Raw genomic sequence first — 21,115 nt, 5'->3', positions numbered from 1 at the left:
AAACTCCTGGATAGAAAAAATGCCAGCATAATGGCTTTCAGTCCATAGGGCTTTGTTATATCTCTACATTATACACAGACTTCACAAATATAGCTTCCCTTGCTTCTCTAGAACTGGCTTAGAATTCATCCCTTGACAAAGAACTGTATCCTGGAATCTAAATCTCCATACTTACAACACTTAGATTCTGATGTGACAGCTATCTGAGAAGGGTTAGATTCCTATAATTCCTACTGAATTTCTGCAGAGAACCCAAAGCAGAGTGAAAAGTGAGCATACATAGCACTTGATTATTTTTAAGGTTGAAAATAGATTGACATTTTGTCATTTATGCAATACTGTAACTATAATATCCATCATAAACTTAACTGAAATATTTAGTCTTTAGCTCAGTGGAGCTTAATGGGGTCTTGGACAGGTTACCTTACTAACACAGTATCAGCCTCTTGGTCAGAATATATTCCAAAATATGCTTAAAAAAAGAAAAAAGAAAAGTGATATATATTTTTTTTAATAGCAACTGTAGAATTAAACTAAAATCCATAATTTAACGTATGTCTATGAGAAGGTGGGGATAATGCTAATGAAAAATCAACATAGGGTACTTTAACACCAAAAAAAAGCAGAAAGAGTAAAAACCACTCCCCATTTATACTATGGTAAATCATGACCTGTAGTGACTCAGAACGCTGGTTTTTTTGCTTGTTTGTTTTTTAATGAATATATTCTGCAGCACTGAACACTCATCTCATAATATTAAATAAATAATAATTAATAATGAAGTAATAATTTGCTCTTTTTATGCAAAGAAATCCTCCAGTTGGAAACTGAACAAAGACACCATGGTAAAGTATGCCTGAGTCTGCTTCTCAGTGTGCCTGAGTCTGCTTCACAGCTTGAAACTAATAGCGTGAAGGAGATGAACTCAGTGGTGCATTAGATCTAGAGAATATATTCAGGTACATTTATGAAAACCAAATTTCACCAGGAAGTCAACAGAAGTCCAAGCAGGTCAAATTATGCACCCCAATAAACAAATTCTCAATCCCAGTCTTTTAAACAATTGGAACTCAGAGGCCAGTCCAGCCTTTTTTCGTATTTCCTGCAGCAAAAAGTAATGTTTCTCTGCTTCCAGATGTTACCATAAGGATGAATTAAGGGCTTCTGAGTTTTATCCATAATCCCAACAGACTATCTCTATGTATTACTTCATTTGGATATTCTGATGCGGAGGCGAGTTCTCCTTCTTTCTCCCCCACTTTTCTGGTGGAGGGTAACTAAACCTGACCCCAGGATCTGGCTGGTTACCTCTAGAACAAGGCAGGAAACACTGGCAAGAGAACAAAGTCTAGGGGCAGAGAAAAGGAAGCCAGTTCAGCTGCCTGTGAAGCAGTCACCCAGTAAGACCTAGTCTCATTTGCTTTATAACCTTTTCAGCTCTCAGAGGCTCACAGTGTCAAAGGCAACACAGACCTGACATACATCCAAGTTTCTCCATGCTAAATTTTCTTCATATCATATCTGGCCAGGGATTTCCATTTCTATAAATGCCGTATCCTTTCTAACAGCAAGTGAAGCCCCTCTGAGTGTCAAAGCTAGGCTGAAGAGGCACTGCAGGAACATTCTGCAGACATCCTCTTACAGGAAAGGTGAACAGATGCAGGAATTACATGTCTTGTTTTAGTAGCAAAATTCCTCTGGGAATATTCCTAAATGATATCAAACACTTAAATGACCTAACTTCTGGCTTTCACAGATTACTTTGTCCTGGACAAGTACTGGATGAGAACATGCTGGGGCATCAGGGGGAATGTTTTGTATCCTAAGACTATTACCGTCCAGCTTCTTTCTGTCCGGATCCTAGTATGTTCCAGCCTAATGTTGCTTGCACAGAAACAGCACAGCTGGTCAATTAGCTCTGATATTTGGCAAGAAGGGAATAGAGAAGTATACTGCATGCTGTTAGGGCACAGAGACACTGATTACAACCATGTATATATAACCCTGAGAATCTACCCATGGCTATTCTGACACAGCTGGATGATAAGAACATTTAAGCTGTCTGGAAATACGCTACTATTTCTAATGTATCAAGGTCCAAGCACCAGCAATGGAGAACTGACAAAAACTGTGAAAATCAACAAGTTTTGGGATCAACAAATTATTAAGATTCCACTTTCAATGCCAAGACACTAGAGATGACATGAGAATCTGTCTGAAAATATCACTCCTACCCTCATTTATCCTGTTCCTTTGCCTATGGGGTTTTTTGAGGGATGGAGGAGAAAGGTAGTTTGCAACTAACAGAGCAGAGAATTCTGTTTTTTTAATCTCTTCTTACAGCATCCAACCCATTAGGGTCCTGAGTGGATTTTCCAGAAACTTAAAAATGTGTCTGCATGTGAGTATGCATATGAATGCACATATATACATATGTGTATATATATATATACATATACACTTATAAGTGTGTATGCTGACATTAATCAGCCTTACTCAAGGGACTGAGAAGAGAAAGAAAAGAACCTGGAAGTATTTGTATTGCAGTAAACCAGGTTTTGTTTGGGTTTAAACAGTTCCCTTATGCAAGAATGTAGCAGCCCCACTGTTCTGTATTTTCCTGTTTCCTCAAGATTCCTTCTCTACACTCCCTCTAGTGTTTTTTAATTCACTTGCATTTACTCACCCCTGCTGTATTCACTTAGTATTTCACACAGCATTAAGCTGTTCATTTTCCTTAGCCTTTCCATAAGCTACAGGAGAATCACTGAAAATTAGACTAACTTCTCCAAACATTTTTCTCCCTGCAATGGTCAAAGAAATACAGAATAAGAGGTGAAAAAGAGAGTAAAGTGTTAAATTAATTCTGAAACATTTTGTTCTTTGTTGGTAGGGAAAGGGGAGGACTTGTGTTAAGAAAAGAGGAAGATTATTTTGCAGCACTTTCAATGCAAGATTCATAAGCAAAAGAAGGAGAAACCACTTACATGGATCAACTCCTACTATTCTCTCTAGCAAATACACAAACTCACTTCAACACATACACACATTGATTACTTCAAACACATAAAATCAAGAAGTGATAAAAAGTAGGTTCTTGTAGTCATCTCTTGCCTTCATGGAATGCCCTGAAGGAACAGCAATAACATTTGGTTTCTGTTTGCCTCATCCTTATGTTTCAGTAGAAGAAAGAGAACAAAAGGAAGACTTAATTAATATGTTCCTTAAAATATAAAAGTAAATGGAGACAAGTAACTTGCCTCCAAACCACCATTTTGAGGCAACTTTCTGTTTCTCCCTCATAAATGCAGTTTTATTATTTATTTTTCATTATCAATGGCCAACTGAAAAGTAAAAAAGACCTAATCAAATGAGAAAATGGGCAAAATTATTCCCAGGGTGGATTTCTGTCCTAGGATATTTTTGTATTTACTTAAAACTAGACCATCTAGATGCATTATAGACTCAAAACCAAACAAACACCACCACAAACAAACACACAACCCGATTAAAATGAAGCTAGTGAGATTCTCCAACCTTGCTCCATCTTCATGGAAGTAAACATTTAAAACAAAAAGAAAACAGCTTTGCCACTGCTCATCTACTTTCTTCTGTTGAACACTTGGCATCACTTGTACTAAATGACAGGTATTTGCTACAAACTCTTGTTCTGTGAATAATATGCAAACTAAAGTATTTTCATTGGATCAAAATAAACATAAGAAGAAAAAGAAAACAGAAAAAAAGCTATTTCAGACCAGCCCATGGAAATGAACAACCTTTATCTGCAAATCTGATCATTTATCACTAATAATACAGAAGTATTCGGATTGCTCAGTCACTGCATAACAGAAAGGTCTTCTTCAACTCTACTTTTTTACAATGATGTCAGAATAGACACTTATGATAATTTTGTTAGCATATCACACACCCAAATCAATTTGAAAGGTAGAATCTTCTTATTAATCTTCCTGAAGACATCACAGTTGTCCCCTAAATGTTGAGCCACCTTTATATACTAAAAATACCAGTTCTTGCCTGTACTTTTATGTTGTCATATTCATTGCCATGTTTTAAACCATATAGGAAAAAATGGTTACTCAATCTAATAAATTTCTCTTTGATGCCCATTTTTGATTATTAAACACACTTTTGGAGTTAATAAATTTTAAAATAATGCTGTACTCATGGTTGCTTCATTTTTTTATGTGATTTACAACGTATAAATATCTGGTAAAGTTCTGTAATTTCACTTATGTATGTGTAATATAGAGATACAAACACTGAATTAGCACATTCCAGCAACAGAAATCAGATGTACTAACGTTTCTACAACCACAGTTTTGTTCCAAGTTCCTCATCATATGCAGTAAGCCTATATTAAATGCTTTATCATGCAGACTTACAGTGCTGTCAATATACGCTTCAGTCCATACTACGTCATGCTCTTGGTCAATAACCTTTGGTCGGCTAAGAACATGGAGATATTCCATGACATTCTCTTGAACATCAGCTAAGGTAGAGATCTGAGTAAAAAACCCTGTGAAAACACACAATTGAGACTTATAAACCAGACAGCACAAATTAAAGAAGATTGCAACAAGGAGTATGATGTGATTTAGGCCTGTTTTCTGCTTGCTTATTTCCAAAAATTAAATGCAAAAAAAAAGGAATGGTTCATATGAAGCAGTCTATGAAGAAGTACTAATGGATAAAAACAGAAATCTCTGAAACCTTTGTCCAGTCCTGCACTGTGTTCCCAATACTGCTATGAACCACTGCACTGACTTTCCTAAGCTCTCTATTTTCAGTAAACTTTTGTTGTTTTATGGTAAAGAAGGTGGGGATAGGGGGAAGATGGGGTAAATGCCACATATTTTCAAAGTTAGAACTGATATTAACTTTGTCCAGCAATGTCTCATCCTGTTTGTCCAGTTTCAAGAAACATCAGAGATTAGGTCTACAGTATCCAAAGAATAGTCACATATGCTCTAAAATGCTCATCATCCTTACTGAATGTGACAACATCAGATAACAGCAATATGTTATTTACAAATGTAAGGTCACAGAAAACGTAGACTACATTTGGAATTGCTTGCCTTAGCGATCACCGCTCTGTTAATCCTTTAAAACATCTCCTACAACCTGACAGCATTAAGAACAGCAGAGGCCACAGCTATTTGAGCTATCACCACTTCCTTTTCAGTGCTGAGATGTTAAGTACCTTCATACATCACAAACTTGACATCTGGAGCCCACATCATGCAAATTTCTGACAAGTTTGAAGGCCACAGTTTCATCAGGATGTATTTAAATGCATCACTTCATATACTTTAATGAGGAAAGACCAATATATAATTTTCATGAAAGAGGCCTTGCTACAGTTTTAGTCATTTGACAGGATCACAACTTCTGTGGAGCTGGAATATTAAGCTACAGCAGAAAACATGACAACTGCAAAGAGCTTTTGAGCCATGCTTATTGCAGACAGGGCCAATTTTGGCGAGATTAAAAGGGTGCTCTGTAGTTTGAATGTTAGAACTTTCTGATTCCATGCACCTGCTCATCATACGTGCAGTACAAAACTGATGTTTCTGTACACATTTCATCTATGTACGAATTAAGACAGTGTAAGAATAGACTTTATAGCAGAGATCTATAAAATTAAATGAGTCTTAGTAGTAGCTTAGTGCTTATTTTCAACTTAAGAAAAAGCATAGATAGTGGGGATTTTTTTGCAAAGCTAATTTGATTATACTATGATATCAAATATTTCTCATATAGGATTTGTAATCATAGTATAGTATTTACACTGTTCAAATAGTCAATATTCTGCTTAAGGAACTTAATTTGATTTTTTTTTCTATTAAGAATATACTTGTGAGAGGATGTTAACTGACTAATACATATACTATCAAGTTTTAACTCTTGCTTCAGAGCAGGGATATTTTTTGGCTAAGGTTCTGAAAGCTTTTTCAGCCATAGAGTAAAATGACTGACATTAAGTTTAATTGAGAAATATGTACTTGAGAAAGCAGAATTCTATATATGTGGTGGGAAAAAGAAAATTATAATATACTTTCATGAATTATTGGCTTAGAACACTTACAGGAAAAAAAGCAATGTATACATTACTCTTTCTGAAATGCTACCTGTTCCAATTTTGGGACTGCTGAGTCTCCCAAGTCAAAGTACACGTTTCTCCCTCCTGTGAGTAATAAGGGTCACTTCACTATCTGGTCCTTTTAATTTGGTGTTAATTTCAATACATAGTTAAAATATGATTATTTCCCAATATTAGCTATTCACATAGAGAACCTCATAAGTTTATATATATATATATATACACACACACATGTATGTATGTATGTATGTATGTATAGATACACACTGTGATTTATAATGCTTTTAATCAAGGATTCAAAATCCTGTGTGGATAACTCATTTTACAGGTGATGGCCTACATTGTTCTAAAGCAGCTTTAGTGCCTGAATTTTGGTATGTCTCATTCCAGAAAGCTTGGGAGAGAGCCAATATTCAGAAGCCACATTCAACACAGTTCATATACCTCTAGTTACATACTCAAGAATACAGGACACTCAGAAATCCAGAAAGAGTAAAACAGAAGCACAAATAGACTAATTGGCCTTTTGCCTTTCCGCCTCCTTCTTTGGTTAGTGTACAATGGCCATAAGGGAAGACTAAGACACTAAAGGGAAAGAGCACATGAACTCTGCTCATTTCTCTGTAGGAGATATAGAGCAGACAACCTACTCATATGTCCATCTCCCTTTTCTCCTTTTACCAACCACACACTTTCAGTTGTGCCCATGGGCAAGTTTTGAGTTGTCTTTAAAGAGCAGACTTAGTCACTGTTTTAATTCAGTGTTTTCTACATAATCTTCTCTTCGTCAGGGACTGTAGCTTCAGGACAAGGGGTAATGAGTTCAGACTTTAACAGGGGAGGTTCAGGTTAGATATAAGGAAGAAGATCTTTACTGTGAAGGTGGTGAGGTACTGAAATGGGTTGCCCTGCAAAGTGGTAAATGCTCCATCCCTGGCAGTGTTCAAGACCAGTTGTACAGAATCTTGAGAGACATGGTCTAGTGTGAGACATCCCTGCCCAGGGCAGGGAACTGATGGAACTTGATGATCTTAAGGTATTTTCCAACCCTACCTATTCTATGATTTTATCACTACTCCAACACTATTTGTTGTGCTGAGCTCATGCACTTTTCAGTGCATGCTATGCCCGTACTTACACTTCTATCAGTGTGCAAAATTACAGCTGGAGCAGAGATCTGCTTGCAGGGATTAGTGTGCAGTGAACAACAGGACACCTGCACTTAAACAATACATATATGAGTATAATAATGTCTGAAAAGGCAGAAGAGATTAACTACTTGAAAAATGTGTCTTGTAGTTAAGGTGATAGAAAGGTCTTTTTTAATCAAGCAGTATTTTCTTATCCATACAAGCTGAAATCACAATTACTTAAGACTTTTTAATGTCATACTTCATTAAAATCAAAAGCTTAAAGACTAATTTAAGAAGCTCCTGAATGTCTATGCCTAGAAAATTCTTTAATCACAGCCTGTAAATTACCTTTGAGACAAAGAATAACTTGCTGGAAAACGAGCATGAGTTCTGATTGCCTCATGAAACGCTTTTATGTCAGTTTTTCAAATGAAAAAACTTAGATAGATTACTAAAAAAGAAAAGAAAATCAGAAAACAGAACCCAATCTGAAACATCTCAGTGTTGTGCCATACGGGATTACACATGGTACAAGACACTTAAATGGCTGAAATACCTTTATTCTTTTCCTTTCAAGGGAAAAGATCTATCTGGACCGAGTACAACCAACAAGAACACACACACCTACTTGAGCTCTTATAGGTATTCCTCATATTGATGTGTATTACATTACCTATTTCTCTCTGTAGTATTTCTGAAAATGCATTCTGTAATATCACAACTTACACAAAATTCTCTAAGCAGCATGCTAAAGCATTCATTTCTTGTTTTAGTACTTGCAAACCATATCTCTAAACTAAAAGACTAAATGAGGTAAGTCTGAATCAATTCCATATAAACTTTGCAAAGAAATAAAGGCCTCAAAGACAAGTGAAAATTTGTGACTATTCCAAGAGTGAAAGAAGTGACATTGAGCATCCTATCTGGAAGCAGCAAGATGGTAAATCAGCATATGTGGCAGACTAGCATGCATGTAGTTGCAAGGCTATTCAGTCCTCCTTATCCAGTGAGTATGACAGTTGAAAAAAGTAAAGGTTAGCAAGTGGAAGAAAAAGGGATTAGGTGAAAAAAAATTCCTATCTTTCTAATAGTATCTGTGATTCACAGATTTATTCATATACAAAGCTGCAACAGATGAAAAGTTGAAAGAAAGAGTGTTAGAAACTATTCCTTTTAACCAGGTTGCTTCAACTGAGTTTAGTGAAATGTAAAAATTGCTGTTAAAGATATGTAAAAGAAGACTTAAATGAGGATGGTGTCATAAAACGTAACCAGAAATATTCTCTCTGGCTTTGTTATAATGTAATCTCAGGGTGGGTTTCATTTGTAATTTCTGGGAAGAGCTCCTTCCTTTTACTAAACCTTTTGTCTGATTACCCTCCTTATAAGTATAGTTTGTGCATTTCTAGCTCACATTAAAAAAATCTACAATGATTTTAGTGTTCATAACTCATGTAACATGAGCAATTACCTATATTCTGTGAATTCATGGTTTGTCTGTTTCCTTTGTGTGTACAGAAACTTGTTTTCCTTAAGTTTTAGCTTTCTTTACAAGAACAAAAAAGGAATTGTAAAAGCAATGCAAATCAGATTTTCTGTATTTTTAATGCCTGTTCTGATGTTTATTTTTCAATCTTCTAACGAGAAAACTCTACCAAAAGTTACTGCATTATAGCTAAGGACAGCATTAGGTAACATTCTCTTTGTTCATTTTCACTGAATATTTAGTTTTTTGATGATTCATATGATTGTAGCTCTGTATAATAAATACAAACCTCACAAGAATTAGCTTCCTACACTGCTAAATCTATCTCTTATGTAGAGATTGGGGGTACCCCATGGATTTTAAATTCTTACTCTTCCTATGACAAGGTTTAATGATCAGATAAACTCTTACTCTGAAGTTCTTTAGCACAGCTGCTGAGGCCATGTAAGCAATAGCAGCAAACTCATGCTTAAGCTTTTGCATTCTAACACCTGCTTCTCAACTCCCTGGTGTGTGAATTATGCCATCTTTGAGTCCCTTACAGTCAGCACTGCTCATTTTCTTCATCCCCAGCAGGAAAAAAATTGTGAAGGAAATGGGTAAGATTTGGTAATGACAATCGTGAGATATGTATAATAATGTGATTAAAGATGGACACTTACGCTCTGCAAGCAGGCTGCCTTTCTGTGTTACACAGTCCTTGCGAAGTGTTTGGATGGCTTGTTTTTCTCTAAGCTATCCACCATTAGACTCATAGCTTTTCAAATACCCACAATGGATTTTTACATGGAGCTCAGCACTTCTTGTTTTCTGGAAACTGTGCAAAACAGATGCAATATTCTTGCAACTAATAAAATATCAGAATTAAAAGACCCTTTCTGCTAGGGATTGAGGATGGAATTCATTGTTTTCCTGCAGCTGTAAAACTCCCAGGGAGAATCCACCATGACCCCCATCTCATGGGCCTCTCAGGCAGGTGAACAATCTCTGTTACTGGCTGCCTGCCACCCCTCAAGAGTCCACAGCGCATGAGGTGCTGGGGTCATGCTAATAATGAGAATGGATGTGACTGGAGCTTCCTGTAGGAAGCTCTCCTCTGCTAATACAATAGTCTATAAATGACTACAGCTGGGGCACGATTTGCCTCAGGGCTGATCTGTCCTCTGCTGGCAGTTAAAGAGCCACTATCAGGACTCCAATATGCCAAGCATTTTTCTCTACATTGCTTTCTCAGCCTCTGCTCCTTTGTACTGATGAATCCTTTCCTTTGTCCATTTTACAATATGCCAACCACACTGGTGGTGATTCATAATAAAACATGAATTAAAAAATAACAGAGGCTGTCAAATTACTAATGCTATAGATAATTTTACTGGGGAAAAAATCAATCCTGGCTGTTTTGTAAGTGATGCATCAACTCCCATCTATCTTTAGATGCATCATGATAGAATGCATCAACATCCCATCTTTACAGCTTTCTGCTGGAAGTGACTGCTGAGGAAAGGTATTGCCTGCTTACTTTAAAATCTGGCACATGCACACTAAGTACTAAGAAACTTTTGCTTTTGTTCACTTCAGAATCTTAGTAAATCCTTATGCTTTTCCTTTGTGTGCATTTGCTTACGATACAGAAGAGTAAATCACTACAAATTACACAAACCGCTCTAGAGGGACTTGAATGTTTTAATGTATTTAATGTATATTTTAATGTATTTAAAATGGTTTAGTGCTTTGCTTCATTAAGCCAACTCCCTCTAGATATGCTTTTCTTATACAAAAAAACGTAACAGAAAGAGATGCTTGGGATTTTTCAAGGTTTCACCATCAGAATCTAGAAGCTAAAGAAGTTTTGCAAGGTGATATGAGTTTCCCCTGTGACCCATTCCGAAGGAAAGGATTACTGTCCACAGTCCAGTCAGCTGGAAACCCTGCAAGAAGCCTTCATCTGTGTTGTGCTTCCAAGGGGAAAATCACTTCAAGGAAAACTGATTTTAAGGCCACTCACCCTCAGTGACAACAGCATACTTTGGCCCACCCATGCTAGTAGTAAACTGCAGTCCAGCCATTCAGCCAATCTTTAAACCACCTTTCCTACACTCCTCATCTGTTGTGCTGTAATCCTTCATTCCACTGATAAAAACCTGATAAGCTGTAGCTGAAAACTATAAGAAAAAGACCTAAATCCATACTGTGTGACACAGTGACTGACACTGTTTCCAACTGATTTTCAAAGCTATAGATACTTTTGTATTTAATTACTGATTAGTAGTAGCTGACTTTTTGCACTGTAAGGTGTCAGAGAGCAAGTATTGTAACTATTAAACTGAAAGGTGGGGAAAAAACCCATAGAAGCAATACTCATTAACCTGTTTAATTGATTCATATGATTGAGATTCTGACAACATGGCTCTGAAAACAACAAAGTAGTCCTGAAGAATGATAAAGGTGACCACTTCTCCCCCTCTGGGAATAAGGAAGACACGGACCAGATGATCTGCTAAGGCAATCTGTATTGCCTGGTCCTAATTTCTGAGTTGCTGTACTTAGATCCTTATGAATCTGTAGAGCTGGACTAAAAACCTAACAGATTTTGTTGATTAAATTGTCTTCAAAAAAGATGCTTCAAAGGATTCTTATGCTATTATTTAAACTAAATTATGGTGTAATATTAGCTGATTAAGACAAGACTTCAAGCTGAGTAATTTCCATCAGCTGGACATAACAGTAGTTAAAGAAATAATGACTAAATGAATAGCACCTGATGCAATTCATCATAATGTAATGTGGGACAAAGGGGAAAAAAAGAACATTTTTTTCCAAGAGGAAAAGGAAAACCTGAAGATTAATAAGGGTTTTGTTTGTCGGGCTTTTTGTCGTTTTTGCTTGTTTTTCTTTTCAAACTGCTCTTACTTATGTTAGTCAGTCCTTTTACTTTAGCATCTCAGCATTTTACGTGTTCTAATGCTCCTTCCTTAAAGAATATAAACCTGCTTTCTCAATTACGCTGTCAATTCCTTAGGAGTCAAACTGACTTTGAGTAATAACAGCTATAATGGAAGTAATGCTTGAAATTAAAGTTTGTTCTCTGAACAAAAATTAAAATTACAAATTTTAAAAGCTTTGTAGAAAATACATTTAATTTTTTTGTGGGATTGATTTTTTTGGTTGGGGTCGGGGGGGTTAATCTTTTTTAATTGTATGCTATGAAACAAGTAAGTCTTTTCCTTTCCTGCAAAAAAACAACCCATCCTCTCTGATTAGTTGTCAGTAACACTATATCTGCAGAAGGATCAGGTATGCAGGAAGGCTCACTAATAGGGTTTTGAAAACAAGGTTTTCACAGTTGAAGGTTAACTAACCTTTGTTAGCACAGGCCATCCACTTCAGGTTATCAGCAAAGGCAGCTTCTCTTCCAATCAGATAGGTAAAAATACGAACCTGAGAGCACAATGCAAAAGATCAAGTCAATTAATAGTGCATTTAAATCTTTTACAGTGGAACTTCAGATACAGGTGTGTAATTCATATGGACAGACCCTTTTAAAGAAAGTATTACTGGTTAAACAGCATAGTAGGTTAAAAATAATCTCTACCAGTAATCTTCTAATAGCAAAATGTGGCTTTTGTTTAATGTAAGAGAATGACTGATATCTTTGGATGTTTTTAATGTCTGATATTTAACTAAAGTTATGGTTAAATGGTTAAAGTGTAACTGACAATAAACTAAAACCACTGAGGCACAAAGCAAAACTGCACGCTCCAAATAAATATAATGTTCACTTATGAGTTAAAATTGCTGCAGTGTGGAAGAAGAGGCACTTAATTAGCAGATATTTCTGTAGTTAAAGGATCTGAAACACCAGGTGAACAAATCCCCCTCAGTTTCCAAGGTCCATAAGATACAGCATCTTTGTCAACTTAGAGGCAGGTACCCACTTGGCATTTGCTCAGGTAGTAAACAACGGAATTGTGTGCTGGGTTGCCACCTTTCACAGAGAGAAATGTCTGTACAAAGAGCTGTGCAGCTCATCTATGTGTGTGTATGCACACAGACCTACACACATTTGTCCAGGAATCCTAGAAAAATTATGTTTGCCTTCAAATTCTGCCCAGATAAAATTCCTTGGCAGGTAAGGGCACATTTTGGAAATGCTAGATGCAAGGAAGGCCTTGATATGATAACATATGTTTGTCTGGACTCCCCCAGTTCCATATCATAATACTTACATCCAAAAGAAGTGCCAATTTGCCCTCACAGGAAGCTGATGACAGCATTGTCTATCGCGTACCTTCTACTCTCAACCCTAATTTATACATGGGAAACTGCAGCAAAGATAACTGAGTGGGTTTTAGCTAGATAAACAGAATAGAGAAGAAGCACCTTGTCCACAGCTTCCTGTACCTCACTAATAGAAGCCTGTGTGACACTCACAGCCCACCTGTTCAGCTTGGGTCTGTAACCACCACAGGTGTGTGCTGAGCAAAGAAATCATAGTCCTGGGTCTCAGCATATTCCATCTAGAAACCTCACAGTTCCATACCTACCATCTGATATAGCTGGGTAAGATGGAGAATACCGAACCTCACTTGATCCATCTAAGCTTCCAGCAAGAGAACTGGGAACAGCACCTGACAGGTACAGCTAAAGCCCATATTCTACCCTCTGCAGCTCTTGCCATGCTAAGGCATATGTTTCTTATTCCATGTGCCTAAATTTCGACCCATTCCCTAATGATTAGTCCAGGCAAAAGAAGCCAACTGCATACTGGTATATTAGTGGGGAAAAAAAAGCAAAGTGATCATTCCCTTCTATTCCACTGAAAAAACATATCTGCACCACTGAGCTCAGTTTTGGATTCACCCATATACAAGACACTGACATACTGGAAAAGACTGCATCCACCTTAAAGAAGAGTCTAAGAAGGCAACACAGCAAGGGACATATGTCAGAAAAACATCCTAAACAATTCTGACTCAATATATTGAAAATCGGTCAAATTTCTGAGCTTGTTCTATTTTTTATTATTTTGAAGATAAATAAATTATATTAGGAATGGAAAATTACAATTTGTAACTGCAAACATGGTGCTATCATTATGGATGAGAAGAAAGAAAATTACTAACTCCATGTTGTAACACTAAAAATAGTAAACTAAAATCCTTTTACCTTTTTATCAGTATACTTAATATAATCATCATGATCAAAACTGTTTTTACAGAAACTCCATTATCACCATTAAAAATCTGTACACAACAAAATATATGCTCTGGAACATTTTATTCAATACCTAATTGGGTCTCACATTCACAAAATAGACATACTTTAATTATGCACAAAGCTAATTACACAGAAAAAAAATGTCATGATGTGAGAAGTTTATGAAGACCTCTAATTTTATTCATTTGCAATTAAAAAGAAAGAATTTCTTAGTTTTTTAATTACTGCTTTCTCAGTCAAATTAAATTATTTGTTAATATTATATTAACCATATAATAATTCTATTATATTATTATATAATTATATATAGTTAATATATTATAACTTAATATAAAGTTCCCATAGGGCTTTTTTTATAGAAATTTTAAAGTCTCCCTGAAAGTTTCCCTCTTTACTGTCAGTTATGATCCTATATGACCTCACTGCTCTTTTGTCCATTTTCTTTATGCCAGATCCTGTTTCTAGACATTCATGGTGTTTTACATTATTATCAAGTCGACAGCACAGATTTCAAACACAAACCTATTCCCAGTCTTTCAAACATAAAACATACATAGAACTCAATCATGATTTATATAGTTACAAAAGTATACACACTGATTGTGTACTGTGGTTAAATACTTTGAACTAAACAGTATGCATATAATCCTATCCAAGATTCACAGCATCAAACAAAAGAATGTTACTTTTATGCTTTGATGGCTACAGAAAGCATTAATAAAGAATTTTTTATTCTCTAAACGTACATGAAAAGGAACAGGGAGGTTTATACTTTCAAAATGCAGTATAAATCACTGTCTCAATTTATCTTCCTGAAAATGATGCTTGAAAATAGCCTATGATGAGACAGAATACATCTGAGAGGTTTATATGTAATGATCTGCTTTAATCTATAAAGAACCATACTACACTGTGTTCCTAATGAAAAGAGACCAGCCTTATCTAAAAGGATGTGCAGGAAGCACGCTAGTAGGTGTAGGCAGCAGACTAACTGTGTTAAAACTGCAAAGAATAAAACTTCAACAAATTGGTATCATAGATCACTACAAGGAAAGGGCTGCTCCATGATACTGGGGGAAAGATTTTAATGGTTTTTCTCTGGGCATGTTTAGTGCATATATTTTATTTCCAGTTTCACTGGAAGATACTTTAAGCAGCATAGAAAGTACTGGTAATTGTGTGGCATTACTTGAAAAAATAAAAGCTAGAGAGTAGAGAGCAAGTAGTGAAGATGAATGATCAGAGCTTAAGTGCTGCTTTCCTTCCCTATTCCAGCACGTTGTGTATTTTTCTCCATGCACTTTTCACTGTGCATGTTATATAAATGATGTTTACCAGTGTTAACATGATATCTAAAATCTTTAATAAGACAAAGTATAAGGTAATCTATAATTTTAAAATACCATTTCTATATTGGTCATTACTTGATAAAATGACTTAGTATTCATATTAGCTTCATCAGAAAACAACCATTTAAGGTCACATGAAGGTATTATAGTTAACAACAATGCCACTGATACATTAAAGTTTTTCTTTTACATTGACCTTAAGGATACATTAATAGGTATTATCAATATTGTTTAATACTCTGTGCATAATTGTGAGAAGAAACCTCAAAATCAGCTCTGATAGCAAATGATTCTGATTATAGTTCTACTCCTAAAAGTTTAATTTGATCAGTTCAGTGAACCCATCAGTGTAAGCTCAATTCACTGTGAGTTTGCAGCAGGAAACACTCATAAGTTCTTAAGCATTCCCTGTAGAAGTAATTTTACAAATACTTGCTGTATTTTCTGCTTTCAGACATCATAGCAATGACTTCAGTAATAAATTTTTAGAATTGAGACTTGCCTGAGTGAATAAGTCTACATTCTAAATCCCATTTTTCAAACCAAACTTGGATCTACATACCTTTTATACTATGCTAGTTTTACTCTTTTGGATAGGTATTTTACGTAATAATCCGGATGTGCTGGTGGCAATCAGCACAATATACCAAAATAATTATATATTATACCTTGCACTTTATACCTGTTTTCTGAATCTACATAAAAAAATACGATTTAGTCAATATTATAGAAGTAGTACCTTAATTTCCAATATCTGAAGGGGGCCTACAGGGATGCTGGAGAGGGACTTTTCATCAAGGACTGTAGTGATAGGACAAAGAGTAATGGGTTTAAACTTAAACAGGGAAAGTTCAGGTTCAATATAAGGAAGAAGTTCTTTACCGTAGGGGTAGTGTGGCACTGGAACGGGTTGCTCAACAAAGTGGTAAGTGCTCCATCCCTGGCACTGTTCAAGGCCAGGTTGGACAGAGCCTTTAGTGATATGGTCTAGTGTGAGGCATCCCTGCCCACTTCAGGGTCGTTAGAACTATATGATCTTAAGGTCCTTTCCAACCTAAACCATTCTATAATTCTATGAAACTACTTCAACTTCTGCACATGGACAAGACCTATGCAGTGATGGGCTACATATTCTGCAAAACAGGACACGCTGTGTCACAGTTACTGCTGAAGTTGTCATTGTAAATAACTAGACATTCAGTATCAGATTTAATATCCATCTGTATTCTCAGATACCTTGTAAGATAAATGTTGTTAGGAAGATGTTAATGGTGACCACCGATTTTTTATCTTTTTGTATCTGAAGTAACTGAATGGGAAGTGTGTCAGAGCTGTTCTGTTCTGCAAAAATGATTGCACAAAGTGCCTATTTTATTCACACAATCCAGATACAACACTAATATTGTACATTCTACTCATAAGTATATATAGTACTGAGACATATGTTTGAAATCTCTATAATTTCTAATAGATAAGGAAGTATAAAGTGTCTCATTCTGTGGTTTATATTGTTCCTTAAAGATAACAACACAATAGAAAAGTACTATAGAAGTACTACCTTAATTTCCAATATCTGAAGGGGGCCTAAAAGGATGCTGGAGAGGGACCTTACATTATCATTATTTTTAACTTGCTTTCTCCCTGGTTTTACAGCAAGTCTCTCACACTCTTGTCATTTTACCTAGGCACAGATGATGGCTTAGGCTACACAGGTGGTTTGCTTTCTCTTCTTTGTAGCATCCCTTCAATTTCTGAAAAATTAAAAGTTAGTAAGTTTCTTGCTTTTACAACTAGGGAATATTCTAAAGTTTGAACCTTTAAACTCTGGACAGACAGCTTATATAAAATCTCAGAGATGCATAAGCTCAGCCGTTAGTGAGGAAACCTAAGACTGATGATTTAAATGACAGCTATTTCAGTGCTAACCACTTCATCTGAAATATCCACTTAACAGTTTCATCCATTATGCATGGACTAATCTGCAGTCCCTGAACTGTCCTCACCTCTGAAACTTCATTTGACTAACAGGATAGAGAAGAGAATAGGGACCTTTTTCTATCTATGTTAAGCAAAACAAGTCAATCTGCAATATTCTACACTGGAACTGTGAAGTTGTATCTTTATGCCAAACAGCTGGTAAAATAGTATTTCCAGAAACTTAAAATATAGTGTGGGAGGGGAAATGGGACTTCTGCTTGCACCTGACAGTGCAGACCTCTGTTTGCAGCTGCAAACTATTTTGTGGACACCTTTAGCAAAATAGTCTTTCCTTTCTGGCTCAGCAAGAAATAAAAATAGTCCTGTGGCAACAGCTATGGAATTTAAGCTATAAGTGGGATATAGGGATGAAATTCAAGTTCCCATAGTTAGGCACTATTTGTATAGTTCAAAGTGTTCCTTAGCTACTCGGTTGGAGAACCTGGCCTTCCCAGAGACTTCTTCAGGCAATTCCTGCTCTAGAATTGACCAAACTGCACTGGAAATGGTACACGTGCATATTATCATAGTAGAAAGCCAGAGAAACAGTCACACAGGAGAGAGCCTTTTGAACATATTTAAGACACTTAGGAAACATTTTGTACATAACTTTGATGATAAATAACAATGAATCATTCCCATGGAGTAGTGATAGGCAACCAGAGGCCCACTGGAAATAAAGATTCAGCAAAACAGCAATTTAGAGCATCTCACCCAATACAGCTGAAGATACTGTTGTAGGCACCCTTATTATCTAGAGAGCATGGGACCATCCTGGTCAAGATGCTTGATTCCCCACTTAAGTATCACCCTTTCCAAAGCAAGTCTCAATGGTGCACTAATCAAAGAACTTTAATCTTCATTTGATCAACAGCTAAAAAACTGACAATAGGAGCAGATGAGACCAGAGCTGGTCTAGATTTGATTTGCATTCAAGATTCACAAAATCAGTTCTGTAATTGCCTGAATTTTGTGAACCTAATAATGAAAATGTCTCACATTTATTTGGGCCTCCTGCACTTGTTAAAGAACTTTTCAAGAAAAAAAATCACTAGTCTCCATTAACATATTTTAACCTGTGCTATGTACTACCATCTGTATAGTGAAGATGGGTATCCAGGAAAAAGATTACTCATTTTTGTACTGACATTTCATTTCCTACTCTGCCAAAACATATTCACGTGTTATCTAAAAAGCACTGAACATTTACATAGGTAAGCATATAAATATATATGTGTATTGAAATGTTTATTTCTGATTAAAAGCAGAGCAGAATGATTAATAACTTTCCTTAAGAGCTGGTACCACTCCTCTAAATACAACCCCAGAGCTTCATTCTCAAAGTCTACTGCTGACAAAAGAAGTTCTGATGGAATTCTCTTTGAGTATGACTAAGAGAGCACATGGGATGTATAGAGGGAAATTAAAGAGTTTAAGGTGAAAATTAAAATGTTCCCTTGGAAACTCTCATGTGCATCCCTTCCAAACAGACCCATTTTTCTATGCAGAAAAATAGCATTAGGGAGGTTTCCCACTATTTGAAAGTCTACCAAGAAGTAAAAAAATAAAATGAAAAAACCCTTCTCATTCTATTATTTTGCTATTTTGGTTTTATTTTGTAAATTACTTGTCTCTACAAACCAGCTTCTCTGTCTTTAATTATTAAATTTGTCATGTTCCATTTCTTTTTACCTTTTGTTATAGCACATAGTATTCTTAAAGTAAGTTCCACAGGAGAACCTTCTAAACTCCTCATCCTTTAAGCCTCAATAACCAGTGGCTTCTCTTCCTTGGCGTCCTGCTGCTTTATAATTTCTGATGTCTTTTTTAGGTTCAAATTCCAAAAGTAGGTAATGTAAATTCACTCCCGAATTTAGAAAATGAGGTTTTATTTACACTACCACTGCTTTCCTTCCAACATTACACTGTGCCTTTTGCATTTCGAGACTGGCCTTTGGTATCACTCCTCTGTACTTAATCCTATCCTCATAGCTCCATTGTCCTGCAACCTTTTTTATACAGCTCTACCTCAGAAGACACCAGAGAGTAAAGGGGCAATTGATACTGGAATTGCATCCTGTGTTAAGGAGATGTGCATTACTCTGCCACACTTTACTGTGAGGAAATCTTTATGAATACATCCTACATGGATGCAGCCAGAGATTTTTGAGAGTTGTACTGGATCCATTCATGAAGATTTGCATTCAGAAACCCTGAACAGGCCACGTATCTTTGGCCACATAACCTTTCCAAACCTGAAAAGGCAAAAATGTTGCATTTGTACTGAATTTTGAGATGTGTTATAGCTTCTAATTTTAACCTACACACACATAAAATAATCTGACAATAATAATTCCAATAATAATTCCAATAACAACATATTCCAAGTGTACTCTAGTGTAGCTGGTTGTTGTAAAGGGCATAATATCCCAGGCAATAAACAAGCATGGGAAAAGAGCAGTAAAAATACAAGGTCACTCTAGAAACTTAACCTTATCTCCAAATGTCTTCATAGCTTTTTTTTTCTTAAATTTAGTTCTTTCTTTATTATGGAGTGGTGAAAAAATGAGTTAAGGATCTATTTGATAACAGGAAATTCCATTAAAACAATGTTTTAAATGAGCACACAAAATTCTACTGATAAGGGCTACAAAGCCCCGTGATACAACACAAGATAGCACTACTACAATATCTTGTACCCTATTAGAGACCTTTACCCTGTAAGGTGCTGAAAGACTCAAGTTACACTGCACTCAGTGCAAGGAAGCCAGGAAACTGAAGCTATTACCTCATGAAATTGAATCCTTAAACCTTAAGTTACTTAGAAAAAGGTTCTTCATTGTTAATTTTCCTCCTGTAGAATTTAAAATACCCTTTTTGGAAAAGTCTGCATTTGTGCATTTCCTCATTTTCTCCTTTCTTCAGCTTGTACCCAGACAATCTTATAACAGTGTTTTCTATTATAGTGATATCTGAAACACTGTGAATTATACCCTAAGTACTGATGGGACAGTTAATGGAAACAAACCCCAAATAATTAATAGGTATAATTAACGGGAAACCAAGATATTGTAAGCAAAACAGTAACAAAGAAAAACACTTAATCTGTCTGGGGATCGTCCAGCAGCTGAGCCCTCCTTTCCCAAACATCCGCACCCTCAACAGCTCTTTGTATAGACCTACCTCGGAAAATACATGCAGGAAAAAAAGGAAAGAAGGAAATGGATGATGCATTTAATCCCTTGTGGTCAGGGGACAGCATTGCTGTGTCCCACTCACCTCTGAGCAGCATTTCTAGATCCACTCTTTAGGTCCAGGGCTGCTGAGAGTCACTCAAACAGGCTACATGTTTTACTTGAGACATCAAGTTAGGACAGTTCTTCTAACACTGAAAATGTGCTGACATCTTTTATTGATTTACAGAAAACTATAACGTAACTCAAGATTTATGAATAAATTCCCGCTGTCAAAATCCACCCAATACATTAGGAATATTGTTAGCAGAGGAAAATGAGATTATGCTATTTTATACTGTGCAAGACAGAGCAGGCAATGAAGCTTTATTAATGATGTTAAACAAGTAATCAGTAAGGTACAAAGTGTAACACAACACTATATATCTTGAATGTACTAAATTCTTTTTAGCTTTTTAAGAGTTAATTCAGCAAAGATTTTCACAGATTTTGAGAATATTAAACTTTTGGGCTGAGACTATATATAGAAAATTACATGCCAAATTCTCCTTTCTGAAAGTTTATGATTACTTGAAGAACAAAATAACACAAATGAACCCAAACACAAAAAAACCCTCCACAACATTGCCAAACCC

At 36.0% G+C, this 21,115-nt stretch overlaps 1 protein-coding gene across 1 annotated transcript in view; it reads right to left on the bottom strand.

Annotated features, from left to right (window-relative positions):
* Nucleotides 1-21,115, bottom strand: part of CACNA2D3 (calcium voltage-gated channel auxiliary subunit alpha2delta 3) — a 425,935-nt gene that overhangs the window by 143,510 nt on the left and 261,310 nt on the right. Inside the window, exons 12-13 of the mRNA XM_031046070.2 lie at nucleotides 12,103-12,181; nucleotides 4,407-4,540 (exon numbers count right to left, since the gene is read on the bottom strand). Coding sequence (XP_030901930.2) covers nucleotides 4,407-4,540; nucleotides 12,103-12,181 — 213 coding nt within the window. The remainder of the gene's footprint in view (nucleotides 1-4,406; nucleotides 4,541-12,102; nucleotides 12,182-21,115) is intronic.

Source organism: Melopsittacus undulatus, chromosome 9, assembly GCF_012275295.1.
Source record: "Melopsittacus undulatus isolate bMelUnd1 chromosome 9, bMelUnd1.mat.Z, whole genome shotgun sequence".
Taxonomy (NCBI): domain Eukaryota; kingdom Metazoa; phylum Chordata; class Aves; order Psittaciformes; family Psittaculidae; genus Melopsittacus; species Melopsittacus undulatus.
The sequence above is the reverse complement of the archived record's forward strand: the minus strand, read 5'-3'. Positions and strand labels throughout refer to the sequence as shown.